This window comes from Xiphias gladius, chromosome 8 (assembly GCF_016859285.1).
Source record: "Xiphias gladius isolate SHS-SW01 ecotype Sanya breed wild chromosome 8, ASM1685928v1, whole genome shotgun sequence".
Classification (NCBI taxonomy): Eukaryota; Metazoa; Chordata; class Actinopteri; order Istiophoriformes; family Xiphiidae; genus Xiphias; species Xiphias gladius.
The window spans coordinates 29,853,521-29,880,599 of NC_053407.1; the positions used below are offsets into that span (position 1 = coordinate 29,853,521).

The 27,079-nt window shown below is 42.7% G+C and overlaps 2 protein-coding genes across 3 annotated transcripts; one reads left to right on the forward strand and one right to left on the reverse strand.

Moving 5' to 3' along the window:
• Nucleotides 1-537: 537 nt before the first annotated feature.
• Nucleotides 538-3,932, reverse strand: pdcd2l (programmed cell death 2-like). 2 transcript variants are annotated; one of them, XM_040133097.1, is made up of 3 exons: nt 3,913-3,932; nt 2,378-2,935; nt 538-2,004 (listed from the first exon to the last, which is right to left on the reverse strand). In XM_040133097.1, the coding sequence occupies exons 2-3, from the start codon at nt 2,877-2,879 to the stop codon at nt 1,397-1,399; spliced, it is 1,110 nt and encodes a 369-aa protein (XP_039989031.1). In that variant the 5' UTR covers nt 2,880-2,935; nt 3,913-3,932; the 3' UTR covers nt 538-1,396. The 2 variants fall into 2 exon arrangements, with proteins under 2 accessions (XP_039989031.1, XP_039989032.1); XM_040133098.1 differs by lacking the exon at nt 3,913-3,932 and having other exon boundaries at nt 538-2,001; nt 2,378-3,144.
• amfra (autocrine motility factor receptor a) lies at nt 3,038-19,603 on the forward strand. Its single transcript, XM_040133096.1, has 13 exons — nt 3,038-4,794; nt 6,772-6,864; nt 7,518-7,682; nt 8,457-8,609; nt 9,678-9,718; nt 9,853-9,985; nt 10,617-10,750; nt 11,226-11,336; nt 12,339-12,532; nt 13,629-13,732; nt 13,854-13,988; nt 15,879-16,117; nt 18,443-19,603. Exons 1-13 carry the CDS (start codon nt 4,540-4,542, stop codon nt 18,567-18,569), a joined length of 1,884 nt encoding a protein of 627 aa, XP_039989030.1. The 5' UTR covers nt 3,038-4,539; the 3' UTR covers nt 18,570-19,603.
• The last annotated feature ends 7,476 nt before the right edge of the window (nt 19,604-27,079 follow it).

Consider the following 27,079-nt stretch of genomic DNA (forward strand, 5'->3'; position numbering starts at 1 on the left):
TCATTAAAGAGGCTTAAATCACACAAAAATAAAAATATTTCAGGATTATTTATTGGCCAGTTAATTAAGAAATCTATTTTTGATACTCTGGATCTGGTCCCTTAAAAACTAAACTCCTTCAGCTGATCATTTACTTTTTTATAGCTTCGGTTTTACGCTGTACAGTTTACACTTTCTTTGCTGAAGTTCATTACTGCTGCTCGACCTGGACTGTTCTGGTGTGAAGCTTAAGACGCTGATTTCTAGAAATGTATCGCAAGGTTGAAGTAAAAAGGAAAAAAAAAGGTCTGTCCTGTGTTTTGATAAATAATTTGATGAATGAAGAGTGTGAGTTTTAAAACAGTTTATTCGGTGAAAACCGGCCCGAACAGGATTCGAGAGCCAGCATCAGCGTGGTTGGTCAGATATCCACATGGTGTCTCAACACATTTCCAACACTCCCCTGTTGTTTATGTTGCATTTGAGGCACTCGCGTGACATTTCATTACAGGGAGGTCAAAGGTCGGAGCGGGTAATACTGCTTAGCTGCAGGAACACACCAAAGAGGCTGAGAATGTTATTAAAGGGTAAATCCGCACTGGAAGGAAACTGCTGCCGCACTGCTCGGCATGGGCTGAGGTCCAAAACATGCTGACAAGGTTCAACGCGTCCCGCAGCAGCAGCGATGCCGCCTGCGGGTTTGCGTACGATCGTCCCTTTTTAAGGCTCAAAAAACGAGAGCACAAAAGGCAATTTATCCGTTCTGTTCTAAATAGTAGAGAATGAGATTATTACAGAAAAGTATCATTTGCAGCACCAGCCATTCAGTTTATTGTTTAAACCTTAACGTTTTTGGTGGCATCTGATCAGAGGCCCATTTTCAATCTGTCCTCCTTTTAGAAATACCGAGTCTCCCGGTGTAACCCCACCAATCACCAAAGAGTTTTCTGTTCTCTACCAGGCCTTATCAAGGCTCCGAGGAATTCAATTCTGGTGAAGGAAGTCAGATTTGAGCCTGTAAACACTGGAATCAGTAAGTTTTATTTCGTGGTACGGGAACCCCCCCCCCCCACAAATCTTACAGCCCTGATGGGTGGCAGCATTTTCGGAGGAGGGTTCAGTGAGACGAGGTCTTCTGTAAACTGAAGAGCGGCAGTTTTATCCGACCTGTGAGACTTTGTTAGCACATCCAACGTCACTCACTGTCGTAATCAGCGCGGTTGCCCCGGTGACCACACCCACCAATGATGTCACAGCTTCCTGGGGTGCGCTTCAGCGTCGCTGCAGCGACGTGAGATATTGAACCACTGGAGCTCAATACAGACAAGACTTTCAGCAGGTGTCTTCACCTCAGACCAACTTCCCAAAACCAAAACCAGAATTCTTTTCCTTTTTTCATAACTTTCCTCCTGTTCAGTCATTTAAAGAGCTGCTGGTCCGGGTCTGCCTGAACAAAGCAGAACTCCTCCACAGCTGATCCTGATCCTGAAGTCCAGCAGCTGTTGGCGCAGGTATAAACCAGGACCGTCCCGAACTCCAGCTCCGCCTCGGCGCCGCCGCCCCCCCTCCGCAGCAGACTGACCAGAGCCGGCATCAGCTGCATCTCAAAAGTCCTGGATCCTCCACAGGAGCCGCACGCAGAAACCGCCTGAGCCATGTTGGACGGCGGCTCAGAAATGAAGAGCGGTTTCCTGCCGTGGCCGTAGCGCAGGATCTGTTGTGGACACAGTGAGATCTTCTTCATGAACCTGGAGAAGACGGTGTCTCCGTGTCTGGCTCTGGTCTTCTCGTACTTCTCCTCGCTGCCGTCCGGCTCTCCAACCGCCACCGCCCCCCCTCTCCTCTCGTACTCCCTCAGCAGCTCCCGGGCGTGCTCCAGGTCCTCGTCCTCTCCGCACAGATCCGACTCCTCCACCACGCTGATGAAGAACGGGCGGAAGACGGGGACGTCCTCGTGTGACTCTCCCAAACTGAGGTCCTGGAGTCGGCTGCCGACGTCCACCTCACTGAGCGCAGGACCTTCTGCTGAGCAACACAGGGAAAAATTAAATATTACAGTGACCGCAGGACCTTCCTCTGGCAAATGTTTATCGCAGTCTGCACCTGGCGAGCCAAAGGGGACCAAACCAGACTTTTTTTTTTTTTGGACACACATCTGGTGTCCAGATGTTTAACTTAAGTACAATAATCATAGAGATCAATTTACGAGCTAAAGACATTTGCAGACACATCAGCCCTAACGAGCCGATAGCCCAGAGCTAACCCTAGTTTGTTGTTGTGTCCTTCCGTCCCTTCGTGGTTTTAAAACTTAATGCAGCTTTAACTTAGATTTCAAAACTCTCTACCACTATTCTCAATAAAACAAAACTAAAACCATCCTGATGCGGCTCAACCCCACCTTCTGCCTCAGGAGCTGCTGCTTCCTGCTGAACCAGGGTGTCCTTCTTCACACCACCTCCCCACCCATCATCACCACCACCCTCCTCCTCCTCCTCCATGCCCCAGTCATCAGCGGTGTCACACCAGTCAGTGGTCGACAGAGAAGCCCCCTGAGCCGGGGCAGGCCGGCTGGCTGCCCGCGCTGCCGCCACCTCAGTCTCCAGACACTGAGAGCGGAGCACCCTCCAACCCTCGGACCTGCCGCTGCACTCTGCACCCGGGCACGCGAACAGGTGGAGGTTCCTGTGGTAGGGGGAGGCCTCCATGGGGCAATACACCTGCGCCACGTGGGCTAAAGGGGCTCCGCAGCGTCCACAGCGGGGACACTGCCGGGAGATGACCGGCAACCAGTCCGGCTGGCCCCCGACTTTGTTGACGAGATATGAGGACTGGTATCTCTTTGGGTCCAGCTCTCCATCACACAGACCGATCAGGGTTAACTCCTGGGGGGGCGAAGCCATCGCTCACATGCGTCCGATGAAGCGTCTGAGGTCCGCCACCAAAACATTACCGCCGGCTCTGTGGAGGTTGAATTGTAAAAGTAAAGCTACGCAGCTGTAAATATGTCTAAAAAAGATGTAAAAATACTTAAATCACCAAACTACATCGGACAAATTAAACTAGACGGTTAAAATAATATAAAGCTGATACACGAAACGCGTGAACGAGACGGAGAAAAGTTCCTACCGGAACTTAAAACCAAGTTAGTTGAGTGAACGGAAAAAACAGTGACGCGCTTTCCGTTGAGGCACTTTCACCTGTAAAATAAAAACAACTAGTGCACGTTGCTGTGCTTCAGATGAGATCTTTATCCTTTTAATATTCATTATTTAATTAATATCCACTATCCACTGCGTTTCTCGAGGAAACACCGTTATTTTGAAAACAAAGTTCAAAGTTTGAAGGGATTGGTTGACTTTCGCTAGCTTGATCGTTTAAGGTTGAAAAAGTCGCTAACCATGATACAGGTTCAATTATACATCAAGTTAGCATCATACAAAAAAACAAATAGATAAAAACCGAACATCAAACAGAGAAATCAAGGAACAACTGGAAGCTACAGTCAACAGATCCAGAGTAACAGTCGTGAGCGTAAAAATTAAAGCTGAGGTTTGACACTTCAATGTAGGATCCATCATTTTTATTTCAAACCGAATGAGCTGAAGCTCAGGGCCTGAAGAGCAAAATAAATAAATAAAAAATAAAAAAAAGTACAAATGTAGAACTGTCCACTTATCTGTCTTCATGATGTGTTTATACAGCAGCCTCCACTTACGGCTGGAGGCGTTAGAGTTGTTAATTAATGCATTAATAAAGATCTATAGGTGCGCACAGCGCCCATATCAGTGTGTTATAAACCATTTACTAAATGTTTATAAACTGCTTATTAATCCTAAGCAGGGGGGACTTGAAAGTAAAGTGTAACAGATGTAAAATACAGCCTCAAAATGAGTAAAAACACCATAAAACAGACATAAAAAAAATGCTTTTTACCTTTGTTACGTTAGGTGCTCTGCGCTTTTCTCCTATGCTGTTTTTGTATTAGTTGCAAATGTTGAGACTTGAAAAAGCAAAGAAAATACCTGATTTTGTTCTGAAATGTCTTTAGGAAATGGCAGTTTTATTCTGAAAAACAACGAGCGGATGTCTCCCGTGTTGTTGCTTCTGGTCGCGAGAAGCGGAGCGAAGCCGGACGGACTCCAACCGTTTAACGAGACTCGTGAAATATTTAAAACGTGACGGGTTTAAATAAAATAGTTACTGTGTTTGTGGAGTTTTAACGGTACCCGCTCGTCTTCGGGCTCCGACTGGCGACAATGAGCGACGGTTTAGTGGTGCTAGGCTAGCAGGCTAGCAAGCTAGCTGACGTTACTTGTAATGTAACGTTGGCGCTGAATGTATAAAGCCGAGTTACCGAAATAACGTTAGAGGAGACTGATCAGGGAAGAGGCGGTCGCATAAAAACCACCAGCTATCTGACTAGCGGGAAGTTTAGCTGCAAAAGATGCTGCCAACACCAGTATGTGACAGTTAACGACTGTAAACAACGCGTTTCCCGTGTTATGTAACAGTGTAAATCTCCGCGGTCAGTGTTTATCCGCCCGTCATTTCACCACCATCATGCCTTTCTTGTTCCTGGAGCGGTTCCCCTGGCCCAGTCTACAGACCTACGCGGCGCTGAGTGCTGCCCTGCTGGCCGGGACCGTCCTGACCGCCTGCTCCTCCGACTCCCGCCCACAGTCCAGCCCGGAGGAGGTCCACAGCTCCAGGATCAGCCGCTGCATCACGGACGGCGGACAGTACCTGAGGGCAGGGTATGGAGATGTGGCTGCAGACGTCCTGCTGTACCTGTTGACCGACAGTGTCTTTGTTTGGGTGAGTGCATACACTAACACAGCGGGTACGCGTTTGAACCTGCAGAGTATGATGGAAACTGACCAGCAGCATGAGGAGATTAACCTCCTGGGGGACCCCCAGGGCAAACATTTGTAGTTGGGCCCCTAGTGACCCTAATTATACATGGCAGTTTCATTACCAACCAGTGCTGTAGAGCTGAAATGATTAATTGATTAATCAGTTAGTCTACTGACAGAAAATTAGTTGGCAGTACTTTTGATAAATGGTTGTTTAAGTCAGTTATTTTGAAGCACAGATACTAAAAACTGTGCTGCTACCAGCTTCTCAAATGTGGATATTTGAGAGTTTGCCAGTTTTCTATGATAGTAAATTGAATATTGTGGGGTTTTTTGACTGTTGGCCAGACAACAAAAGCAATTTGATCATGGTAATAAGTTGTCTTCCCTATTTTCTGCCATTTAAGGCACCGAGAAGTCAATAATTAAAGAAAATAATTGTCAGATGTATTGATTTGTTGCAGCCTTACAGCTCTCTTGTGTTGTGGATAATGTTAGTTACTTGACACACAGACAAACAAGGTCAATATAAATTAAGACAATATCAATTATATAGTGCTGCAAATGTCTGACAAATGTGCGATTTATCAAGTTATGTGGACCCAAATAATATGGAGTAAATCTGACTGTTGGGCCCATGGAAGGTACCTGCTGTGCCTGGTTGTTAATCCAGGCTTGACAGGCAGACAGCAGATATTTACTCACAACAGGTCACTAGTGGTTAGTTGGTTATAGGAGTCCTACATTGACAGTTGTCGTTTCCAAGTAACAATAGCAAACATTTGCTTGTCCCAGCATCTCAGGTTTGAGGATTTGTTGGTTTTCTCTGTTGAATGTCCTTGTAACTTGAATTCTTTTGTATTTTTGACTGTTGGTCAAAGAAAATATGAACTGAAGACAAAACTTTAGGCTTTGACAACTTGTGATGGGTATTTTTTTGATAGATGTTGTTTTTGATATTTTATAGGCTAAATTACTGGTTGATCATTAAAAAAAAAAAAAAGGATTTATCCAGAATAAAAATGATTGTTAGTTGCTCCCTCAGTCCTAACAGAAATAGCCACACAAATACTTAAAAGCCAAAATAAAATGCAATATGAATGAATTTTAAAAAATGATGAGTTAAATCAGGAAATATCTGGTGAAAAAATACATAAACAAGACTAAAAATCTGACCAAGTCTTGAGTCCCAACATTCGATATGTCACACATGTCTATACTCAATGCTACGGGCACAACTGTCACCAAGCACTAAAATTTATTAAGGTTAACTGCCAGTTTGAGAAAAAGTGACTGTCTTGTTATTACTGCGTATGTTGAATGGCAAAGGTGCGTATGAACCGTTCAAGTAAAAAAAGATCTTGCTTCACTTCCTACCAGCTACAACGAGGGGAGTGTCCCATCCACGGCTGCACCTAATGATTACTATCAAAACACTCATTTCGATAAACAGTTTTACCATTTATAATCGGTGTTGAATGATTTTACTTGATATGAAAAACATGAGCATGAATGTAAATCAAATGCCAGTACAGAGTTTCAATGCACACGTAATACATCACCTGTTAGCCAAAATAACTGATTAAGCCAGATTTACTAATCAGCAACAACCAATTAATCAAGCCAAGTGATTAAGATACAAACCAGATCAGGATTGAGCAGCAGTCTGTCGATAAGCAAAAAATAAGCTAAATCATCAGCAGAAATCAATCAGAAATGAGGAACTGGCAATCTTATTGGTCTAGCTCTAGAAATCATGTCTTGAGGCTTAAAGAAGAATCCAAAAAACTCAATTTCTTGACCTTAAATTGATGCCTACTTTTTTTATCCTCTATTTTATCATTTCATTTTTGTTCTACCTTCGTACTTGTACCTATTTAAACTTCGATGTGAGCTCTTTATCAAAACTTGATTTGTTATTCTGCCTCTCGTTGTGCAGGTGATGGTAAACACAGCCTGCTGTGTCTTGCTGCTGATTGCCAAACTCATCCAGTGCGTTGTGTTCGGGCCGCTCCGTGTCAGCGAGAAACAGGTGGGTGTTTCTGTTGTGGTTGCTTTCAGTTTCATATCAGTAGTAGATTGATATTACATTTAGCTCCAGATTTGTCCCAGAGGACATGTCTTTGCCCCTGAAAAGGAGAACTGTTTAGTTCTGAGTGTCTTTGGTCATCAATATAGAAACTTTGAATTCTGGTTGTTCAGTTGTTGAGTAAAAATAAAGACCAAAAACTGAACATGGGTGAGTAATGGTTAAGATGAATACCGTGTAATTGCCACATCTTCAGTTTGATTCCTGCAGGGAACCTTTTTTTTTATTTTATTTTTTTTTGCCCTGATAGTCCACTTTTTTCTTGTCTATATATGCCTATATCTACTATCAGTAAAGTCTAAAGTACTAAAAATAAGCTTCGGGGGAAAAAAATGCAAAAATCGAAACTGAAGTAAAATAGATTGAAGAAATGCAGAGTATTAAAATGAAAGTCCGACCTGTTATCAGTGCTCCTAGCCTGTAGCTAAAACGAAGTAAAAAGAGTGAGATAACCTCCAGTTTAAATCTTGTTGTCAAACCCAAATTAGGAAGACATTATTACAGGAAACTATCCGGAGATTAGCTGTATTATAAAATGCAGCATAAATTCTGACCACAGATTACATGCAAGTCTGCTGTTTGTTTTTCTTCTGCAGCAACTGAAGGACAAGTTCTGGAACTTTATCTTCTACAAGTTCATCTTCGTGTTTGGCGTCCTGAACGTCCAGACGGTGGAGGAGGTGGTGATGTGGTGGCTCTGGTTCGCAGTCCTGGTCTTCCTCCATCTCCTGGTTCAGCTCTGCAAGGACCGCTTTGAATATGTAACGTTTACAACTAAATCACACACAGCCACAGACAGGAGTATCTGATGATGACAGAATGTTTTATTGGAAAAAATTCAAAGTCTGCAATGCTTGCCTAGAATATGAAGCCTCTGAAAAAGTTTTCAGACATTAATGATTGCAATGTTTACATTCATTTCCCATTGGCTCCATCATGGCAGTAGATACCAGTGCTCATTTTCCTCGAGACAAAGAAATCATTTGATGCTGTTAGTTCTTATTCACTATGAAAAACAACAGCAGAAAGTAATATGTCAATCCTCCCAGCAAACATAAGCAGACTCTCTGTTTGGTATTCACTTTACACACTGGATAGCCACAGAGGAAGAAAGAGAGCTGTCACCTTACGGATCAGTGTCTTTTACCCATAGAGATAGAAGTAAACAATATACTGATGATTTAACCATTCTGCCAGCCTTAGATTTTGATGATTCTAGCATACGATTGGGAATTTTAGCCTGGTGTTGGAGCTCAGATGATCAACAAAATCATTCAGAATCGTCCTGTGGTTCGGGATCTTTACACCTTTTCACTAGCAGGTCAAAACAGCAGAGACACAACATTCGGAATTACGCAGGGTTTTGGTTGGACTATGATTTGGAGTTTACGTGGACAGAGTTAAAGAAGATTTACTGTAATTACAAATGATAGCACTGTTCTGACTTTAACTATGTTTATGGTTTTCAGAGGACTGACATGGTCATGACTGCTTTACATCTGCAATGTATTCTGTGTTTGTGTGTGTTCGTCCAGCTGTCCTTCTCTCCGGCCACTCCTCTGTCCAGCCACGCGCGGGTGCTGCTGCTGTTGGTGGTGCTGCTGTTGTGCTGCGGGGGTCTGGCTACACTTTGCAGCCGGGTGGCACGCAGTCAGGGCCGCCACACCGCCGCATTCATGGCTGCAGAGGTGAAAAACTTGCTTCGATACTCCCTGATACTGAAGCTTTCATGACTTGTACGGGCTGTTTACAGGTCCCAGTGGAAATGTTTCAAGCCAGATGATCTAAATTTAAGGTTTTTCAAAGTATGAAAGTATCTTTAATGGAGGCATTATGAGCGGTATTTTATCACTTTGTAATTCAGGATTTCTTGGATCAATTCAGGACATACTGCATCCTATCTGCTTTCCGTTTTGTAGCAAAAAACAAAAAGGAGTCACACATTGGTGGGATTAGAAGAGACGACAGTGACTGAGAAATGTGGTGATGTTCTCTAAAAAGATATAGTCACAAGTATGGAAACATTTCCACCTGCTACTAAGTAATAGTGTCACAAAAGTTTTATTTCGATGAAGATAATTCTCCCATCACACAACAGTACTCATATGAAATGTCACATACATGTCAACCATGAAGTTAACAGTGTCCACAGTGAACACTGGGGCCAAACTACACCAATCCAGTATATTAATCCTTGGTGTTCAAAAAAATACTCTATATCTATGCTTTTTGGATCACGCACAAATTAAGTTATTTTACTGTTGCACATAGCACCATAATATGTCTGTATGCTGCAGCACCTCTGGACAAGAGTTTTATAGATTTAATAATTAACAGACAGGCTTCTTGGACTTTTATTGCACACAAATTAGATTTAAGATCTAATTTCACTGGTGTGTCACAGTGCTTTGGCTCCCGTTTTGAAGGGATGCCACAAGTTTTGCAAACCACCAGATGTCACTGTGCTTGCTGCGTTTAAATGTCTGAAGCTTCAAATCTTTAGTTGGCACAACCAGAGAGGACTAAGGCTTCATCCACCCATCACTAGTTTACCCTTCTTCTGCATAATTATGACAGTTTTGAAAACTTTCGTCAGGTGTGCTCAAAAAGAAAACAGCTTTGATTCTTCATTTTGTCTTAAATCCATAGATTTCCAGGCTGCATTAGAGGATCTTAAAAGGTCTGTCAGTTTGTCTTTGCAAAATAAGGTTGATTAATCAAGCTCCCTCTAACCTGATCTACCCTCTGTGTTTCAGTGTATGCTGGTGACTGTCAAGACCACACACGTCGTGTTTCGGTAGGTGAAATATATTATACATTCACGTTTCCTGTTTTTTATGCCTCTGTGCCGACGACCGCGAGGTGGTAATTCTAGTTGGAGCAGACAGGTGGTTTCACTGGAGGGTCTGTATGTTGTTTTTATTCATGCAGGTACTCCATTCACCTGTGGGACGTGAACCAGGAGGGCAGCTGGGAGAATAAATCCTCCTGCGTTTACTACACCGACCTCCTGATGGTGCTGCTGTTACTGGGCCTCGACCTGCTGCATCACATCCACATGCTGGTCAGTTCAATGGAAATAAATTTAATAATAAACTTTTCTGCGGATTTCAATTCTATGGAATAAATGTTATTTTCTGTTCAGGCTCAGTTTACTGTTCTGAGCCTTTGACACCTTCATTTTAGTTTTTTGTATTAAGGCCGTTCTTTTTTATTCAGGAGACATTCTTAGTGTTTAAATTTTAGCTTTAATTATAGCTCAATTGAAAAATAAGAAAAAAAAACTTGGGCTTTTTGAATTTTGCAGGAAGCATGTTTCAGACTTCATTTTAGTAGCCAAGCAACCAGAATTGTTGGAAGAGAGAGGGAGGAAAGAGAACATAGAACAATGTAGGTTCCACATAAACATGTATAATAATAATAATAATAATAGTAACAATAATTATAATTCTAATAAGCCTAATAATAATAATTGAAGCAGTGGGTGTTGAGCAGGATCATGGGGGCAGTAGGTGGTTTGCAGTCACAGATCCAGATTCTGCAGCACCAGGGGCAGAAATACCTGCTGAAAGCGACGGGAGGAGAGAGGAGAGAGACGAGAAACCACAGAACCACAGGATAAAATTTAACATTTCCTCAGTCCTCCTCAGTTTTATTTTTGTAACATGGAATTTCCTTCATTTTGTCTCTCCCAGCTCTTCAGTAACATCTGGTTGTCCATGGCGAGTCTGGTCATCTTCATGCAGCTTCGTTTCCTCGTTCAGGAGGTTCAGAAGAGAATCCGCCGCCACCACAACTACCTGCGAGTGCTCCGCAACATGGAGACCCGGTCGGTATCTCAGGAGTGTAACAGTATCAGGCCGTCAGGACGTCACAGCGCCGTCTCCAGCTGTTTAGCCATAGCGGTGCCCACTCCTGGCCCCGGAGAGCCCCAGAGCTGCATGTTGTCCATCCTTCCTTGCTACCTGAGATATATGCAGCACTGGGGCTCACCAGGACCAGAGAGCATGGGCACTAGTGGTTAGATGGATTTAAAGAGAAACAAAGTGAAAGAAATGAAGTCAGTACATAACAATAACTAAAAAAAAAACTGTCACCAGTGTTCAACACATACAGTGGCTTCACCTCATAATATCATTTAAACAGCAGTAGTAGTAGCAGCAGTGTTATCACACGGGCTGCGTGTCACACCACCACCTGCAACATTCTCGAGGGAGCAGGTAAAACTATAGCAGAAGCCGTTAGGGTAAACCAACAAGGATGCTCCATCCAGAAATATCACATAAACCGTGTTCTCTTTTCAGGTTTTCTGTGGCGTCTGCAGACGAACTGGCAGCCAATAACGATGACTGTGCGATCTGCTGGGACGTGATGAGTTCAGCTCGGAAACTGCCCTGTGGTCACCTCTTCCACAGGTCAGCACCGGTCCTTTTTTGATTGCGAGGGAGCAGAAGTAGTCCACAACAAGTTTAGAGACACAGCTTGGACATAGTATGACCTTATAAGCGTTTACACATCCAGCAGACCCAGAGCAACGTGATCATCCCATTGGAGTGATGTTGTGTCCACCTGATGAATATGAGTCCAATAATCGCTCTCCTTTTAGTTTTGTTTTTGGTTTCTGCCTATTTCTGAGGAAATATCTGGCTTGGCTAGTCTCTGACTGTGCCTGTGAGCTGTTTGCTGCTGAGCATGTGGTTCGCAGGAGGTTCATCAGAGCTTGTTTGAGGAAAACAGCTGCCTGCTGCCACTAGAAACACAGACTGAACCAAACTGGGAGCTAAAAGAGGCTGAAAAACTCTGGAGAGCTGCAGAGTTGGTGATAATTCTTTGTGTGTTCGCACTTAGGATCAATTTTAATAGAAATATATTGATCAGTGGAGCTTTAGGTGCTGCTTTTTGTTTGTGGTTGTCCGGTCTAACATGAACAGTTCAATAAAGACACACTCATAACTCTGCCGCAGTTTAAGTCATAAGCGTTTTAGCAAATAAATTTAACTTTAAAAACAAAAAACAACAACAACAAATCATAACGTAGCACTGTGGCTGACTGACTATTGCCTTGTGCTCTGGGAAATGTGGTAATTACAATTTGAGGGTACATTAGTTAGTTAACAGAGCCAAATGCTACTGGGAAGCATTATAATGATGGGTTAGACTAATGAATAAATAAACACCATTGGGAAACATAATGATGAGTTTGAATAATGGCAGAATAAATGCCACAAGGGAATCATTACAATAATGAGATACAGTAAAGACTTAATAAATGGATAACACAATGATGCGATGCACTATAATAAAGGGAAGTATCTCGAAAGCGTGAGTCAGTGAGGTGTCACATTTAGTGAAAGTTGAAGGTTTAATAAATACAGACTGTATTGCACCGTTACCAGTGAGTGTTTGTGCGTCCTCAGCTCGTGTCTGCGCTCCTGGCTCGAGCAGGACACGTCATGTCCAACATGTCGGATGTCCCTCAACATCGACGAAGGAGGTGAAGGTCGCGTGGAGAGGGAGACCAGGGAGGCCGTCCCCGTCAACATGGCTGCCGGACCTGGAACCGACGTTCCGCCGCACCTCAACCAGCTTAACCACTTCTTCCACTTTGATGGTGAGACAGTAAACTTTGAATCTTTTAAGCTGCTAGTTTAGAATGAAAATAATCGTTAGTTCAGTCCTAGATGCCACATTATCAGCCAGTATGGAATCTGCTTATCAAATCTAAATCCTGTACACAATCTATTTAATTATATCTTTCAGAAAATTTGAAAAACAAAATAAAGACAATATAGTTTGAAACTAAAAGTCAGTTGACATTCAAAATTGACATTTCATTGATCAGAGTGTTATATTGTGTGTAAACTTTGTGTTACTTTCTAACAAAGAAATATTTTTAAAAAACTGAAATTAAAAGAACTAAAACTCCAGGTTGATTATTTACTTGCTGTTTAAATAAATGACTCTCTGAATACTTTTTACGTTCTTTTCTAATAAATCAGAAAAGAGATAAAAGATTCAATATGGCATTAATAAAACTTGGAGCTTAAGAAATCTGTACGTTTGCCAACTTAGAACCAGCTATTAAACCCTAAACCCTAAACCCATATAAGTCTCAGCTGTACTTCATACAGGTGCACGGAAGATCAATAACCACTCTTATCTGTTGTAACGCATCATGTCTGGGTTGTTTAATCCATACTAAAACAGAAATATAAAAACCATAAGATTTGGTTTTAGGAAGAGTTTTGTGTTGGAACTATTTCTTGGCCTGCTGCAGAGTCGTCTTCACTATACAGATATTAGAGTGGTATTACTTTTCTTATATAACCGTCTGCCAGAAAGTGAATAAGCAAATGTCCAAAAATGCCGCGCTGCACCGCTTCAGTGTTTTGTTTGTTTGTTTTTACAGTTTCAGTATCATGTTACAGTTGTATGCAAAAGTTTAGCCACCCCAGAGCAAACTCCATGTTTAGTTGATTTTTGAAGTGAAAAGAAGTAAATCCAGCCTCTGCAGCAACGACACTGAAAAACGAGCCTTTATTAGGTTAGTTTCACTGGTAAGAGAGCATGAAGCATCAGTATACCACATACAGTTTTAACAGCTGCCTGCCAGCCAATCAGAAACACCGTGGTTTTGTCAGCATTCTGGTGCTGCGCCTGTCAGTGGGGGGCTGGCTCCGACCTTTGGCCTTGTTGTGTTCTCCCAGGTTCTCGTATTGCCAGCTGGCTGCCCAGTTTCTCGGTGGAGGTCATGGCCACCACCAACTTCCTGGGCATCGCACCAACTAACCCGTCTCAGATCAACACCATGGTCAGTATCCAGAGGACAGCGTGGCGTCTGCAGTTCGTAAAATCACAGACAAATAATCTCATCTGGTCAGAGTAGAGCAGGTTGTCGAGCTCAGGTCTCGCCCTCTCTGTCTGCGTTTCAGGCTCAGCAGATCCAGGAGATGTTTCCTCAGGTTCCTCTCCAGCTGATCCTGCAGGACCTGGAGATCACTCAGTCCCTGGAGGTCACCAGCGACAACATCCTGGAGGGACGAGTCCAGACCGCCGCCCCACCACTGGTCAGTCCATAGGGACACGCATAGGGACAAACCACAGCAGGATCAGAAGCTAGGGCTGGTATCAAATACCAGTGTGTTTCACCAGTATGTTCCTTGCAGCACCTGTACCTGATTTAAACCCATATTTTTACCAGTTTTAGACTATTTTTATTTAATCGGGGTTCTTGTGAGGCCGCTTGTGTTTAGAGATTTTAATATTTCAGAACTTGTTCAGTCAAAAAAAGGATTTTGTAGAAAAACATGTTTATTTTCCTCACACTAAGGTAAATGAGTCACCGTATTGGGGCTGGTATGAAAAAGCCTCTAGTTTGATCAGGAAATGAGGATAATAACTACTCTTTGATCAAAACCACATCAATCACTGTTCTCCATTTCTTACAATCTGAGTGACAAAATATTTTATGTTTATTGTAGAACTGATCAGTACTAGTGTTTAATATTTGATTGTGTAATTTCCAAGCAAAAATGCCAAATATTCCCCAGCTCAAGCTTCCTAGTACTGAGGATCTCCTTCTGTTCTTTGTTGTATGGGAGAGTAAAACTGAGTATCTTTTAGTTTTGGACCGGTGGTTGAACAAAAGAAGCTTTTAGGAGATTTATAATAGCTGTTATTCATATTTTCTGACATTTTGCAGATCGCACTGATCGAGAAAATAATAAGCAGATTAATCGATAATGAAATAAAAGTTAATTGCAGCCCTGGATAGCGCTTTATCTTTATCAAAAAAATTGAATCCCTTTTAAAAAAATCTAATTTTAAATTTCAGTAAATTTGAATAGCAAATGTCATAAAATATATTGAGGAACTAAGTGCAAATGTTTGGATTCATCAAACCATATGCCAGGGTGTTATGTTAATATTGTGTGTAAACCAGCTGCACTGTCACAGAGAGGTATCATAAATAGAGTTTATTCTGAAAATCCTCATAAATTGACGTTCAAAGAGCTAAATCTCCAGCTGGATTAATTATTTACCATTTAGCTAAATGACTAAATGTTTTTTTCGTTGTTCATTTGCTGAGTTAAAAAAAAAGGGGTAAAGATTTAATACAACAACATTAATGAGACTTGAATCATGGATGTTTAAAAACGGGGAACCAGCTATTAAAATCTATCTGCTACTGTGAATGAGTAAATACGTCCTGGAAAAGGGTCATTTTTGTCATCTTAAAAGACACTTGTGGTTTATTTAATGAACTTTAGTGGGTAGAATTTACACAGGTGAAAAAACAGAAAAACATTAATGGATTAAAAAAAGAAGAATTGTGCTGTTGAGATCAAAAATGCAGGGTTTATGAAGGCATCTCACCAAAAAAAGTTACAACGCAGATTAGATTTGATTTAAACCAGAAATAGCGATATTTGCCTTTTAAAAAACTGATGAAACCATGCACCAGTGTGTTAGAATCACACAGTGCTGCAATTAATGACAATTTTCATTATCGATTAATCTTCAGGTTAGTTTTCTATTCATTGTTTTTTCTATAAACTGCCAGAAAACAGTTTTTTTTTAAAAAATGCTTGCTTGTCTTGTTTTGTTTTTTCTGACCAACAGTCCAAACCCCACTTTACTATCACCTGTGGCATCTAATCCTCACATTTGGAAAAACTAGAAACAGTAAATATCAAAATAGTTGCCAGTTAATTTTCTGCCAAACGACTAATCGATTAATTTGCCTAATTGTTGCAGCTCTAATACATTTAAAAAAAAACAAAGTATTGTGCTGACGAGGCAAAAAAAAAAAAAGGACAACGAAAACCATTTGATCAATGAAGAAACAAAGAAAACGGCAACACATCGTATGCCGGGGTGTCTGTTGTTAATATTGTACGTAAAACAGCTGCACTGTAACAAAGAAACCTCTTAAGCGCAGTTTCCTCTCTCATCAGGCCATGGAGCACCCGCTCATACAGGTGACTCCTCCACCCGAGGACGAGCGCGAAGCCAGCAGCGAGTCAGAGCAGGAGGACGAGGAAGAGGACGAAGATGTGGTGGAGAGGCGGATTGCTGTGGAGGACAAGAAGGATGAAGATGAGCAGAAGGTGGAGGTTCGGTTTTGTACGTCGGCGGAGGAACGACAGAAGCTGCTGCTGCAGAGGAAGGAGGAGCTGCTGCAGCGAGCACGCAGGTACTGAAAGCTCACTGGTTAGAAAACGGTCAGCGCTGTGTGAATATGAGAAGGAACGGCTAGTGTTGTTCTAAGGTTAGATAATGACACCATTTTATATCCACAACAGCTTTTATTCTCCGCTGTAGTAGATATATGCCCGCTTGGCAGTTTATTAGGTACACCCAGCCAAAACTAATGCAGTCTACTACAACAGTCAGCTGCATTAAATCCTCCTTCACGAAGGTGATAATGTTTGTGTTGAGATGTTGATTCAACTTTATGCTCATTTTGGAGGCTGCAGTTTGTGCTGCCATTGAACATGGACAGGTGTTTCTATTATTTTGTCCATGCCATTTATATCAATGAGGGCAGGCTAAATAACAGAAAGACCTGTCTGTGCGATGCAATGCAATTCAAAGGCACCGCAACCTTCATCCTCCAAAATGATCATACGGCTAAATCAGCACCTTTCAAAACAGTGTTAACAAAAACTGAGCACTGTAACCTTCAGGAAGGAGGATTTATTACAGGCCTGTTGTATTAGACCGCATCAGTTTTTGATTTTCTGTTCTCACTGCTACGTTCAGCCATAAAATCTATGCACATGAATTCTCCCAAATTATGTTCTACTGCACCTGATGTAGTAAAATACACCAGGGTCAGAAAGTTCCTTAAAGGTTGATAAACGCTGGTCAAATGTTAAACTGCCAAGGTAAATACTTTTCATTACACTTTTGTTTTGCATTTCAAACTCATCACATTTGGTTTCTTAAGTTCTCAAATCCATATTGTCCATATTGTGATGGGCATTTTTCATGTTTTTTTTTGGATGTTTTATAAACCAAACGACTAATTGATAATGATAATAATAGTTGGTTGCAGCTCTAATGGTGATGTTCAGTTATTTGTACCCACAGAATGAAAGAACTGATCATATATCAGTTTCAGAAAATTAGAATTAAACAAAAAAAATTGCCAGAACTGGGCAGAAAATGCCTGTCGATGTAACCTTGATGTAGAGCTACAACTAATAATTATCCTCATTATCCATTATTCTACCTGTTAATTTCCTGATTCATTATTTTGTCTGTAAAATGTTAGCGAAAAGCAAAAAATGGGCCAAGACAACCAGAAATACTCACATTTGAGAAGTGAATTTTTGGCCTTTTTCTTTAAAAATGCAAACAGTCGATTGTCAAAATAGTTGCCAATTAATTTTCTATCAAGAGACGAATGGATTAACTGACTAATCACTTCAGTTTTACCGAGGGAGTGGAGACTAACGGATCTGCATTTTAACAGGTTTGTCCACGCTGCTGTAAGGAGAGCACAGAGCTCAGTTAGAACTTCTCTGTATAATTTAAGAGTTCAAATAATCCTCCACCCTTCACTAAAAGTTCCTCCTCATGCATGTTTTATTTTAAATTGACCTTTTCTCCTCAGAGCAGTTGCGGGAGTTTTAGAAATGTTTTCCGTGGTGTTTAACCGGTTCTAACCTCGTCTGCGGCCTGAATCCGCTGCCTCTCCGTTCACAGCTGCTGTTAATTAGCTCCAACCGCCGATGAGCCTCTGAGCTGCGGCTCCATTAGCGAGAGCACGGTGGAGTTTTTAAAAGACGCCGCTGATTTTGCACGATTTAGCCCGTCTACTGCCAATCACCTGCACTTTACATCACTGCGGAGAGTATTTTCTAATCATAGCAGCACTTGGTTTTGGTTCACTGTACGCAGCTGAAATACACCCGGAGATGACAGTCTGCAGATAGATAATCCATCACAATACGAGCATCCTGCCCGGTTTTATTTAAGTTTTCACTTCAGCTTTGTGTCTGCTGACAGATCTGTATTAAAATCTAACCTCAGAATCCGGTTCTGTAGTGTGTATACACACTATCTATACACACACACACACACACACGTACACGAAAACAGCATTTCTGTTACGACAAACTGAACTAAGCAGCAGTGGCGAGTGCCACATACTGTGAAAATACTACAACAGCTAAATTCAGTAGGACGACATTTCCGCAGCTCTAATTCATCAGCACCACTCTGCTGCTCTCAGCTTTGCTCGTTAAATAGGATGTTTCAATAATGTTGTCATCGTATTAATTCCAGTCGTGGAATTAATGGAGGAAGTTTGGAGTTTGTATTAACTGGACAACAGGAGAACTTGGAAATAAAGTCTCAAATATAAACCTGTCTGAAAAACAGACCTGGTTCTCTCTACCACAGAGGAAAATAGAAGCCCCGGCTGACACCATAAACAGTTTGTTGTAAAAAGACAAAAACATGCAAACCATCAGTATGGTCCTTCACCTGTGAACTCTGCTGTCCCCTGCAGGGACTATCTGACCAGGAACACCAGGTCCGACACAGGAAACCCGGACGGCTCGGACCTCCGATCCCGTGAACCTGCGAAGAGAAGCGTTAGCGGCGGCGGCGGAACGACGGCGACAGAGACGTACTGACTTTACCCACCGAGTACTGGTCGGTATGGAAACACAGCCACAGACAGTGGATACCTGCCCGCGGCTGTTTATAGTAGAGACCCCACCTCCACTCAAGCTAAGGCTAATAAATGAATACACTTTTTATTAAATGACACCGTAGAAACCTCCAGAGGAAAAAAAAAACAACAGTAAAGTTTCTGTTTTCACAGCGAAAGCACATATTGAATGAGTGAGGCTTCTGTAACTGCATAATACTGAAGATAGGAGGTTGCCAGGATCAGTCACTCAGCTCAGCAGACGATGCTAATTGACTGATCAGGTTACACACCAGACGTTCGCTCTACGGTAACTCATCACAGCAGCGTCCCAGTGTTGTTAATTATTGTGAGGAGTAAACTCGTGCGGAGAAGCAGCTTCACGTAGCATCGGTCCCTCTGGTCAGACCAGTGTTTTAGGGACTGTCTGCTTCTCTGAAACAGCCTGTTGAGATCCACGCTGGATCACACCAATGGTGTAGCAGCTGAACGTGGGAGCTGGGGAATAGAGTTTGGGATGTAGGTTTGTAAAGTCTGGAGACTGTGCAGGACCGACAGACAGACAGTTCTCGACCTAGTTTAGTCTCCTTCTTTTCTTTCCCTACAGCTGGGGAACAGATCCCACTACTTTTCTGCTGCAGACTGAAATCCGTCTGCAGCAGCAAGGTACCGAATGTTGTCATCATTGCTTGGCAAGAGTCACAGCTGTGTTTGCTTATTCTTTCCCTTCCTTATGATAAATCATCATTTTGAATAGGCAGAGTTGTACAGCTGTCGTGTGTTAAGACACAAACGTGATACATTGGAAAAGTTTGGCCTATTTCGTTACATAATAGAACAGGTTGTTGAAAGTTTGTTGTCAGCAGAATAAGGTATTGAGAACACATTTTTGGTATTGATTACCAGAATTTTCTGATAATACTCAGCCCTGGTTTTTTCATTGACAAACTTCACCACGTGTGTTTAGGCTTTTAGAGCTGACCTGCCTGTTACAAGTTTAAAAAAAAAAAAAAAAAATATTGTGTGGAACGACGCACAGGAAGGGAGGGTGGACGTCGTGTTCACGTCATATCAGAGTTTCCCGTTTGTAGATAACGGTCACGTTTACTCCGATTTTCCCGATATGCTCAACTTGGCACTTATTAATACAAGAGTCCCTGAAAAGGAGAAACATGCAAGGACGTGTCGCATCAGCCGGCGTCTGTGGTTCAGCGTCATTAAACCCAAACTGAATGGGTATGGTTTTATATCGTCGGTGCACGCGGCCAAGTGTGTATTCATGCATCGGCCTCATGTGAAGTGAACGCGGCAAACTGAAGTAGATTTAAGAGCCGACGAAACACCAACTGTCGAGTACAGAAATTTGGCCCTGAACGTTTTGGCACCAGAGATTGCAGCAGTTCGTGTTTAGAGAAGAACGCCGTGGTGGAAAACAGGATTGTTTTCAGCAGAGTAAAGTTGTGCAAAGTATCGCTTCAGTGTGGACACACATCAGAATTCATGTCAGTTGTGGCGTTAAATAATTTCTAACGATGCCTGAACCTCGGAGCACGAAGTTCTTGGGTTTAATGGTTCAACAACTTCTAGTTCAAGTATTTGTCTCTGAGTTGATTTCTCTGCGCCCTTTACAATGGATTGATCCATTCAAGTATTTCAAATAGGGATAGACTGATGATCAGTTTGTTATTGATCAGCTAATATTCAAGGTCCCTGAAAACAGTTTATCCAAAACTCCCTGCAGGTGTTTTTATTTTTTGAATGTTTTTGCCGATGTTTTGTTTGTGTCTCAAAACATTTTTACAGTAATTTTATTCATATATTAGAGTTACTGTTCTGTTCCAATGTTAATGTCACAATTTTTTAAAATTCTTCACTTATATCTTTTCTCATTCGAGTTTAGAAACTTCTGTAAGACAAAGACTAAGATGGAGAACACAGCGCAGATACATTTTAGAGATTTTAAGGTGGACTTTTCCCTTCACCTGCCATCATTACACAGTCTTGACACCGTTTGTTCAGTGGATGATACAGCAATAATTAATTATATCGAACACGTTTAAAGACGTGACTGATGAACAGTAGTCTTCCCCTTTAATGTTTAAAACCCATAAAGAGTAGAATTAATGCCTCAGTGGGTTGTGTCAGTTACATTTGCTTTATTTTCTCATGTCATGCTGCATTGCTGGGATACCTCTGCATGAAGAGTCAGTCTGGTTTCAAATATCTGTTCATACTGGGTTTACCGGTTCTGTTTGCACGTTGGCACCTTCAGGCAGATTTTCAGCTCTAATAGTTTTTTCTTCCTCATCTGGACTCTGCTCCTGTTTACAGATTGTATGAATACTTTTGCATTTGACATTTAAAAACAGATTGTTGGACTGAAGTTTTGTACGGAGATATAAAAATACAAAGTTTTTTTGTAAATGAATGATAACAATGTCACACAGTTTGAGTGTAGAAGCTCGTACTAATAAATTTATGATCACACACTTCTTTTTTGGTCTGTTTTTCTTTCTGGTGGAAACGTTTTTGACTCTGAACACATCTGTTAGTATCAGCCACACTGTTGCACCAAGAAAACACACACACACACACACACATTGTCCTGTGGCCCCAAATTGCCACCAGAGTACCAAAATGTGGATTAATGCACTGATTATTGTACTGTTTTGCACATTTGCCATAAATAAATAACTTTACATCACAGCTAATCCTTTTGCTAAAAATGCTTTTAAATTTGAATGTATTTTTTTCTGCGGTTCCATTCATCTGTTGGTTTCAGTTCACTTTTCATACGATATGGAAATCAACCGTCAAGACTCAGCATTGCTTTGAGATAAAACGGTGCAGGCTTTCGATCACTCTGCGCAGTGTCACGTTAACAAAAACCAATGCCGGCTTGATGTTGCTTGGGATCCAAGTTTCAAGAGTCTGCTATTCAATTTTCATCCAGATTTCATACACATTAGATTACATTCAATGTCACTTAACAGACGCTTTTGTCCTGAGTGACTCACGATGAGTTCCGGGAAGAGGAGACAGAAATGAATGAAAACCACATTAAAAATCAAACTGTAAAGCCTAAATTTGAAGAAATGTGTAGACGAGAAGCAAAGGAGCTAAAACGCGGTTGTAGTCCTTTAGGATAGTTGGTAATTAAGTTTCCAGTAAGACTTTGACTTAAGTCCAAGTTATTTGTCTCCACATCTGATCCTTATTCTGCATATTACTATCAGTTTCTAATGGTTTTAATGTCTCTCAAAATAAACAGCCACCATTGAGCCTTTCAGAATAAAATCCGGCCCCTGCCTCTGTCCGCTCCAGACTCCCCGCTAGCAGCAGCAGCAGCTAATTACCCGCCGCACTGACGAGACTCCGGACTGGTGACCCCCATCACTGAACCCACGGTGGGGGGTCTGCTGTCTGACGCCAACGCAAACGACCCCCGCCCCCGAACACATCCACGGGACCTGCTCCGTCAGTTTATAGCATCGGGATTTACTGGATGTGAGCCTGAAACACAGCGGGGAGGTGGGCTTACCGTCACGGTGTCCCTGGTTCGACAGCGTGTCCCACATACAGCAGGTCCCGCTCCGGAGCTGAGGAGGACGAGAAACCTCATTTAAGTATTAAACACAGCAGACTGGTCCAGACTTCACTTACATCTTTGTGAAGCAGACTGTAATACACTTAAAAAAATGTCAAGTTGTAAATGTGTTTACAATCTTTGAAACTTCATTTCAAAAAGCTTTTAAAGGTCGTGACTTCTTAACGTCCATAATGATCCGTGCTGGAAGAAGTTGCTCAGAACCAGTAGCCCAATGCACAAATACTCCATTACAAGTCAATTTAAAATCCTACGTAAGTAGAGAAATACTGACAGAGTGTACTTAAGGTATCACAGTAAAAGTACCTCATCTAGTTCCAGTATCACAGTAAAAGTACTTCATGTGCAGGGACCTGTCTCCTGTGACTGGTCTCTGATTCTCTCTGACGTGATCAGATCATTGATCCTGAGTCACGGAGGCTTCAGCTGCGTTTTACCGGTGGAGCCGCTTTTAGTTTAGTCCACCGGTTCCCAACCTGGGGGTCGGGCCCCCCCAGAGGGGTCACCAGGTGAACCTGAGGGGTCGTCAGATGATTCATGGGAAAGAAGAAGAAGAAACACAGTTCTGATCGTCAAATAGTATTTATTTTTCAGACTTCTCCATCAAACTTGCTCTGTTGTTGTGAATTTCTGGATAATTTGACTTGTTTAGGCCTCAAAAAAAGTTTTAAGTGGAACTGATAACAACTTGTAGACATCTGAAACTAACAAGGGCCCAAAAAGAAACTGTTTTTTTTTGTAAGAGGTCACGAGCCACTGGTGTAGTTTTTAACAGTACATGGTATTTGATATGTGTATTGTATATTGTGTAATTTAAAATCTTAATCTGTAAATTAACCAGCAACTGCAGCTGTCAGATAAACGTAGTGCAGTAAAACGTACAGTATTTGCCTTTGAAATGAAGCAGAAATATAAAGTAGCGCATGATGGAATCACTCAAGTGAAGTATAAACACCTCAGATCTGTATTTAAGTAACCTGAGTAATATTCATGAAACGTGCGTAGTTTCCACCACTGGTCATGACGATAGTTAAAGGTCCTAATATCGTCATTTTAACACTGTAACTCTGATTCAACGCAATGGCACCGAAGGCAGGTGTAAAATTTTAACCGTGTATTTCATTTTTAATGGGCTCAAACGAGACTGATGTTCAGTGACTGAGTCGGTGGGGGTTCGGCGTGTCGCTCCAGGGCACATCAACAGCACGGGAGGTTACCAGGCCAAGGGAAAAGACACAACCTGCGACCCAGATGTGAAGACGAACCGTTTTCCCTCAAAAACCACCTTCCACTGAGCGCGTTCCCGTGGGACCAGACACCACCGAGGGCTGGGTCCCGCTGCGGGGGGGCCCGTGAGTGACCAGGGGGAAAACGAACAGGAGATTGCTGATGCTATCGTGTGGGCCAGACTCACTTCCTTCATTTCAAGAAAAATTCAACTTGGCTTTGGCTTTTTTTAAATTCCTGGCTTCTCCAATGTTGTTGAGGGCCGATAAAACCACAGCCGTGACTGGGGGGGGCAGGGCGTGAACTTTATCCGGCCTCTGGGGGGAAGAAGCTGGAGCATCACTGAGCTAAAGCAGCGACACCGTTACGGTTTCCTGCGCACATTTTAAACCTCTGCTCGTTAATCACAGACGGACAGAAAAATGACGATAATTAATCACAACAACTTTAAAAAGAATTTCCAATTAATGGCCGAAGAGAAAGCCGGAGGGGTGAACTTGTTATTCGTCAGAATTGGATTTTAGAGCTTTTGTTTGGAGAGATCGTATCGACGGCAGAGGACCGTCGCACCAAAGTCGACGAATCTGTAGCTCCTCCGTCCGGCAGGGGGCGCCCGCACTTCACCGTTCTCCTCGGCTCGTCCCGCTTCCTGTCGGCTCACGCCGCTGAGACCGTGTTTGTCCGCAGCAGAGGTGACTGATCCCCCCCCGGTCTCCTCTCAGTGTCTGTCACACATCTCAGATTACAATCGCCACGGGACGCTCCCCGTTATAATTCCTAATTGCTTTAATTATTACCGACACTTCCGGGGGGGGGTCTTTATGTTGCTCATGCGGAGCCTTCACAAAGAAGAAAGAGAAAATCCTCCGTCGCTTCCGGTGCGGGAGGGTCCGACGTTGCACCGGGTCAGAGAGGAGTCGGACGCGTTTCACAGGGACGCTGCAGGATGTTACACCACCACTGATGCTCATGAATCCCGAAGCTATAAAATAGTGACACCCTGGGAATGAAAGGGGGAAAAATGCCTCACATATAAACTGATGGTTGAAAATGCAGCTTGAGTTTTCTGTGATTTCTTTTTAATTTTTTTTTGTTAGATTTTGATGTGTGGTTGATCTCCACGCCACCGAAACATGACCTGCTAAAACACCTCATGATGCTAAATTAATATTTGGTTTAGTATCAATATCGTGAGAAGGTGTCACGGAGGGAAAGAACGCTCACCTTCGGTCTGGATCCCTTGGATTTGAAGCCGTTTTATCTTCATCTCTGAGACCTGTGGATACACGTTGGGTTTTGGCTGTTCAGCACGACATTGTACTTTCTACGAGATCCCCTAAATGCGTTTTACAAGATAGAATGAGTGTTTCCCTGTGGACACGTTGGCATTGCGGATGTCATCCAGGTCTTAAAGACTCAGCCCCAGGGTTCTGGAGTGCTTGGTAAAGGTTTCGTTTATTCACATGCTCATTACGTATCCTGGCTTGGATCAGGAGAGACCTGGGTTTTCATTCTCCGGCTGACATGAGTATCCAGGTATCCAGGTTTTTCTGATCATCTTGCCTGCAGGTGCGTATTGATTCTGGAACATCTCACTTCAGCACCGACCGACTTAATGGCAGAAGAGACCTGAGCCCCCCCCCTTTTACTTTTACTTGAGTAGGAGTTTTACTTGTAATGGAGTGTTTCTACATCGGTGGATTGGGGCTTTGACTACAGTAAAGGATCTGATACCACCTCTCCCTCTCCAAACCTGAGTGTTGCACCAGCCACCGGCTGAATACTGAAATCCAGCCCTGAAGTAGACTTACTTCCTCTGACAAACTCTCTCAGCGTCTCCAGACCGAAACGTTTCACCGGCCGTTGGATGCAGCGCCATGAAACGTTATCCAGACGTTAGCGTTCCCCTCGGGATGAACGCCGAGAACTCTGGTGATCCTCTGAGTTCTAGTCTAGCGCCATCGTGAGGCTGGCTTGCGTGGTTTTGAGGAAAATGTCAAAAACCGTTGAATCGATTTCCATGAAATCTGGCTCAGACACTCCTGGTCCCCAGGGGATGTTGTCCCACTGACTTCGGTGACTTTGGCGCCATCATTAGGGGAAAAAACGTTAATCTGTCCAACACTTTGGTTTATGATCAGATACCCGCAGAGCTAATGACGTTCCCATCAGCCTCAGCTGTACTTTGTGTTTAAAGAGCCAAGGAGCAGAAATATTAGCACGTTAACAGGCTGAACAAAGGTGGTGAACAATATACCTGCTAAACATCAGCACGTTAGCATCGTTGTTGTGAGTGTGTTAGCATACTGACGTTAGCATGTAACACAGCTAAGTAAGCTAAGTGGCCGTAGTCGCAGTTTTCCTGTGAGGTAATTATTTTCCAAACCCAGGAAAACCCTCAAACCTGGAGTGCAGGGCATGAATATTCCTGGTGGCGCCGTCAATAAAGAAAAAAGATCATCACATAGGAAATTCTACTGTCCTGCTCTGAAGTAGCTTTAAAGAGCAAAGTGACACTGAAACCACATTTCTGAGTCGGTAAATTCCATGAACGGCTTTCACACAGTCTGCTGGTCCTGCTCCATTTCGACTGTTGCAAAGCAAGTGATTTTTTTTCCTTTTCATAGAAAATCCAGTAAGTGTCTTCCAGTCCCCCAAACGATAGGGACTAGTGTAGGTCGGGGTTTGAATGAGGGTTTTTGAGTCGGTGAAGGGAGTGTGTTCAAGCTAAAACGGGGCTGAAAGAGAGAGGTGCGTCGGGGCACGTTTACTCGGTTGACGGGTGTCACTTCAACCCACCTCAGCTTCTTTCTCCTTGAATCGGTGTTTCCGGACAAAGGTGGCAGCCAAGGGGTAGAAAGACACCCTTCAGAAAGCTGTGGGTGACCACTTACAGTGTGAAACACAATTTGCTGGTGTCGAAAACCAACTCAGAGGATCATAATGGCCTGTGATAACATTCAAGTTGAGGTTTTCAAACGTGAACATGTCTCCCCATTGTGCGGCGCTGTTAAAGTTTTAGTTCATGGAAAACCACAAGTTTCAACTTTCCCATGCTCACCTACTTATGATGCGTGGAGGAACGTTACTGACCAGCGAGTCCAGGTCTCTGCAGGGTTTATCGGAATCCAGTTAGCCAACTTCAGAGGTAAAAAGACACCTGTGAAATGCGGAGAATCGTGGACTCCTTGATCTGCGTTACTCGGGGAGATTAGAGGCGAGCCGGAGAGCTCAGTCATGTTGTCTCTGCCCCGGTCTCGGTTGTTTCACTGCTCAGATGTGAAACGGTTCATAAAACACAGTTTGTTCCGCCTCTTCTGAGTCTGGGATTCCTGACTCATGCAGCGGCTCTTTAGGATTCAGCCTGACGGTAGGCAGCAAGGTTCAAAGTAAAGGGCCGTGAGTGTTTGAAGTGAACGAAATAAAACGAAGACATTTTGAAAGAAGCATTCTCTCAAGCTACACAGATACACATTCATAGAAGGGTTTATTTTGACTGAATACATCTGGGATATGCTTCACAGAGACTGTTTACTTACAGCTGTGAAAAACGACACCGTGTGTTGTCGTGTTTCACAGACTGTATCGTAAAGCTTCGATTAAAGGGCCTCAAAGACTCTAAATATATGAAAACCTTAGTGTGGAAGTTTTAAATAAAG

Excerpts from the sequence above, each read along its gene's own strand:
- pdcd2l (XM_040133097.1), bottom strand. The coding sequence starts at position 2,879 with ATGGCTTCGCCCCCCCAGGAGTTAACCCTGATCGGTCTGTGTGATGGA. Across the intron at positions 2,005-2,377 it reads AGCAGCTCCTGAGGCAGAAG|CAGAAGGTCCTGCGCTCAGT; the intron begins GTGGGGTTGAGC and ends TGTGTTGCTCAG.
- amfra (XM_040133096.1), top strand. The coding sequence starts at position 4,540 with ATGCCTTTCTTGTTCCTGGAGCGGTTCCCCTGGCCCAGTCTACAGACC. Across the intron at positions 4,795-6,771 it reads CCGACAGTGTCTTTGTTTGG|GTGATGGTAAACACAGCCTG; the intron begins GTGAGTGCATAC and ends CTCGTTGTGCAG. Across the intron at positions 16,118-18,442 it reads CTGCTGCAGCGAGCACGCAG|GGACTATCTGACCAGGAACA; the intron begins GTACTGAAAGCT and ends TGTCCCCTGCAG.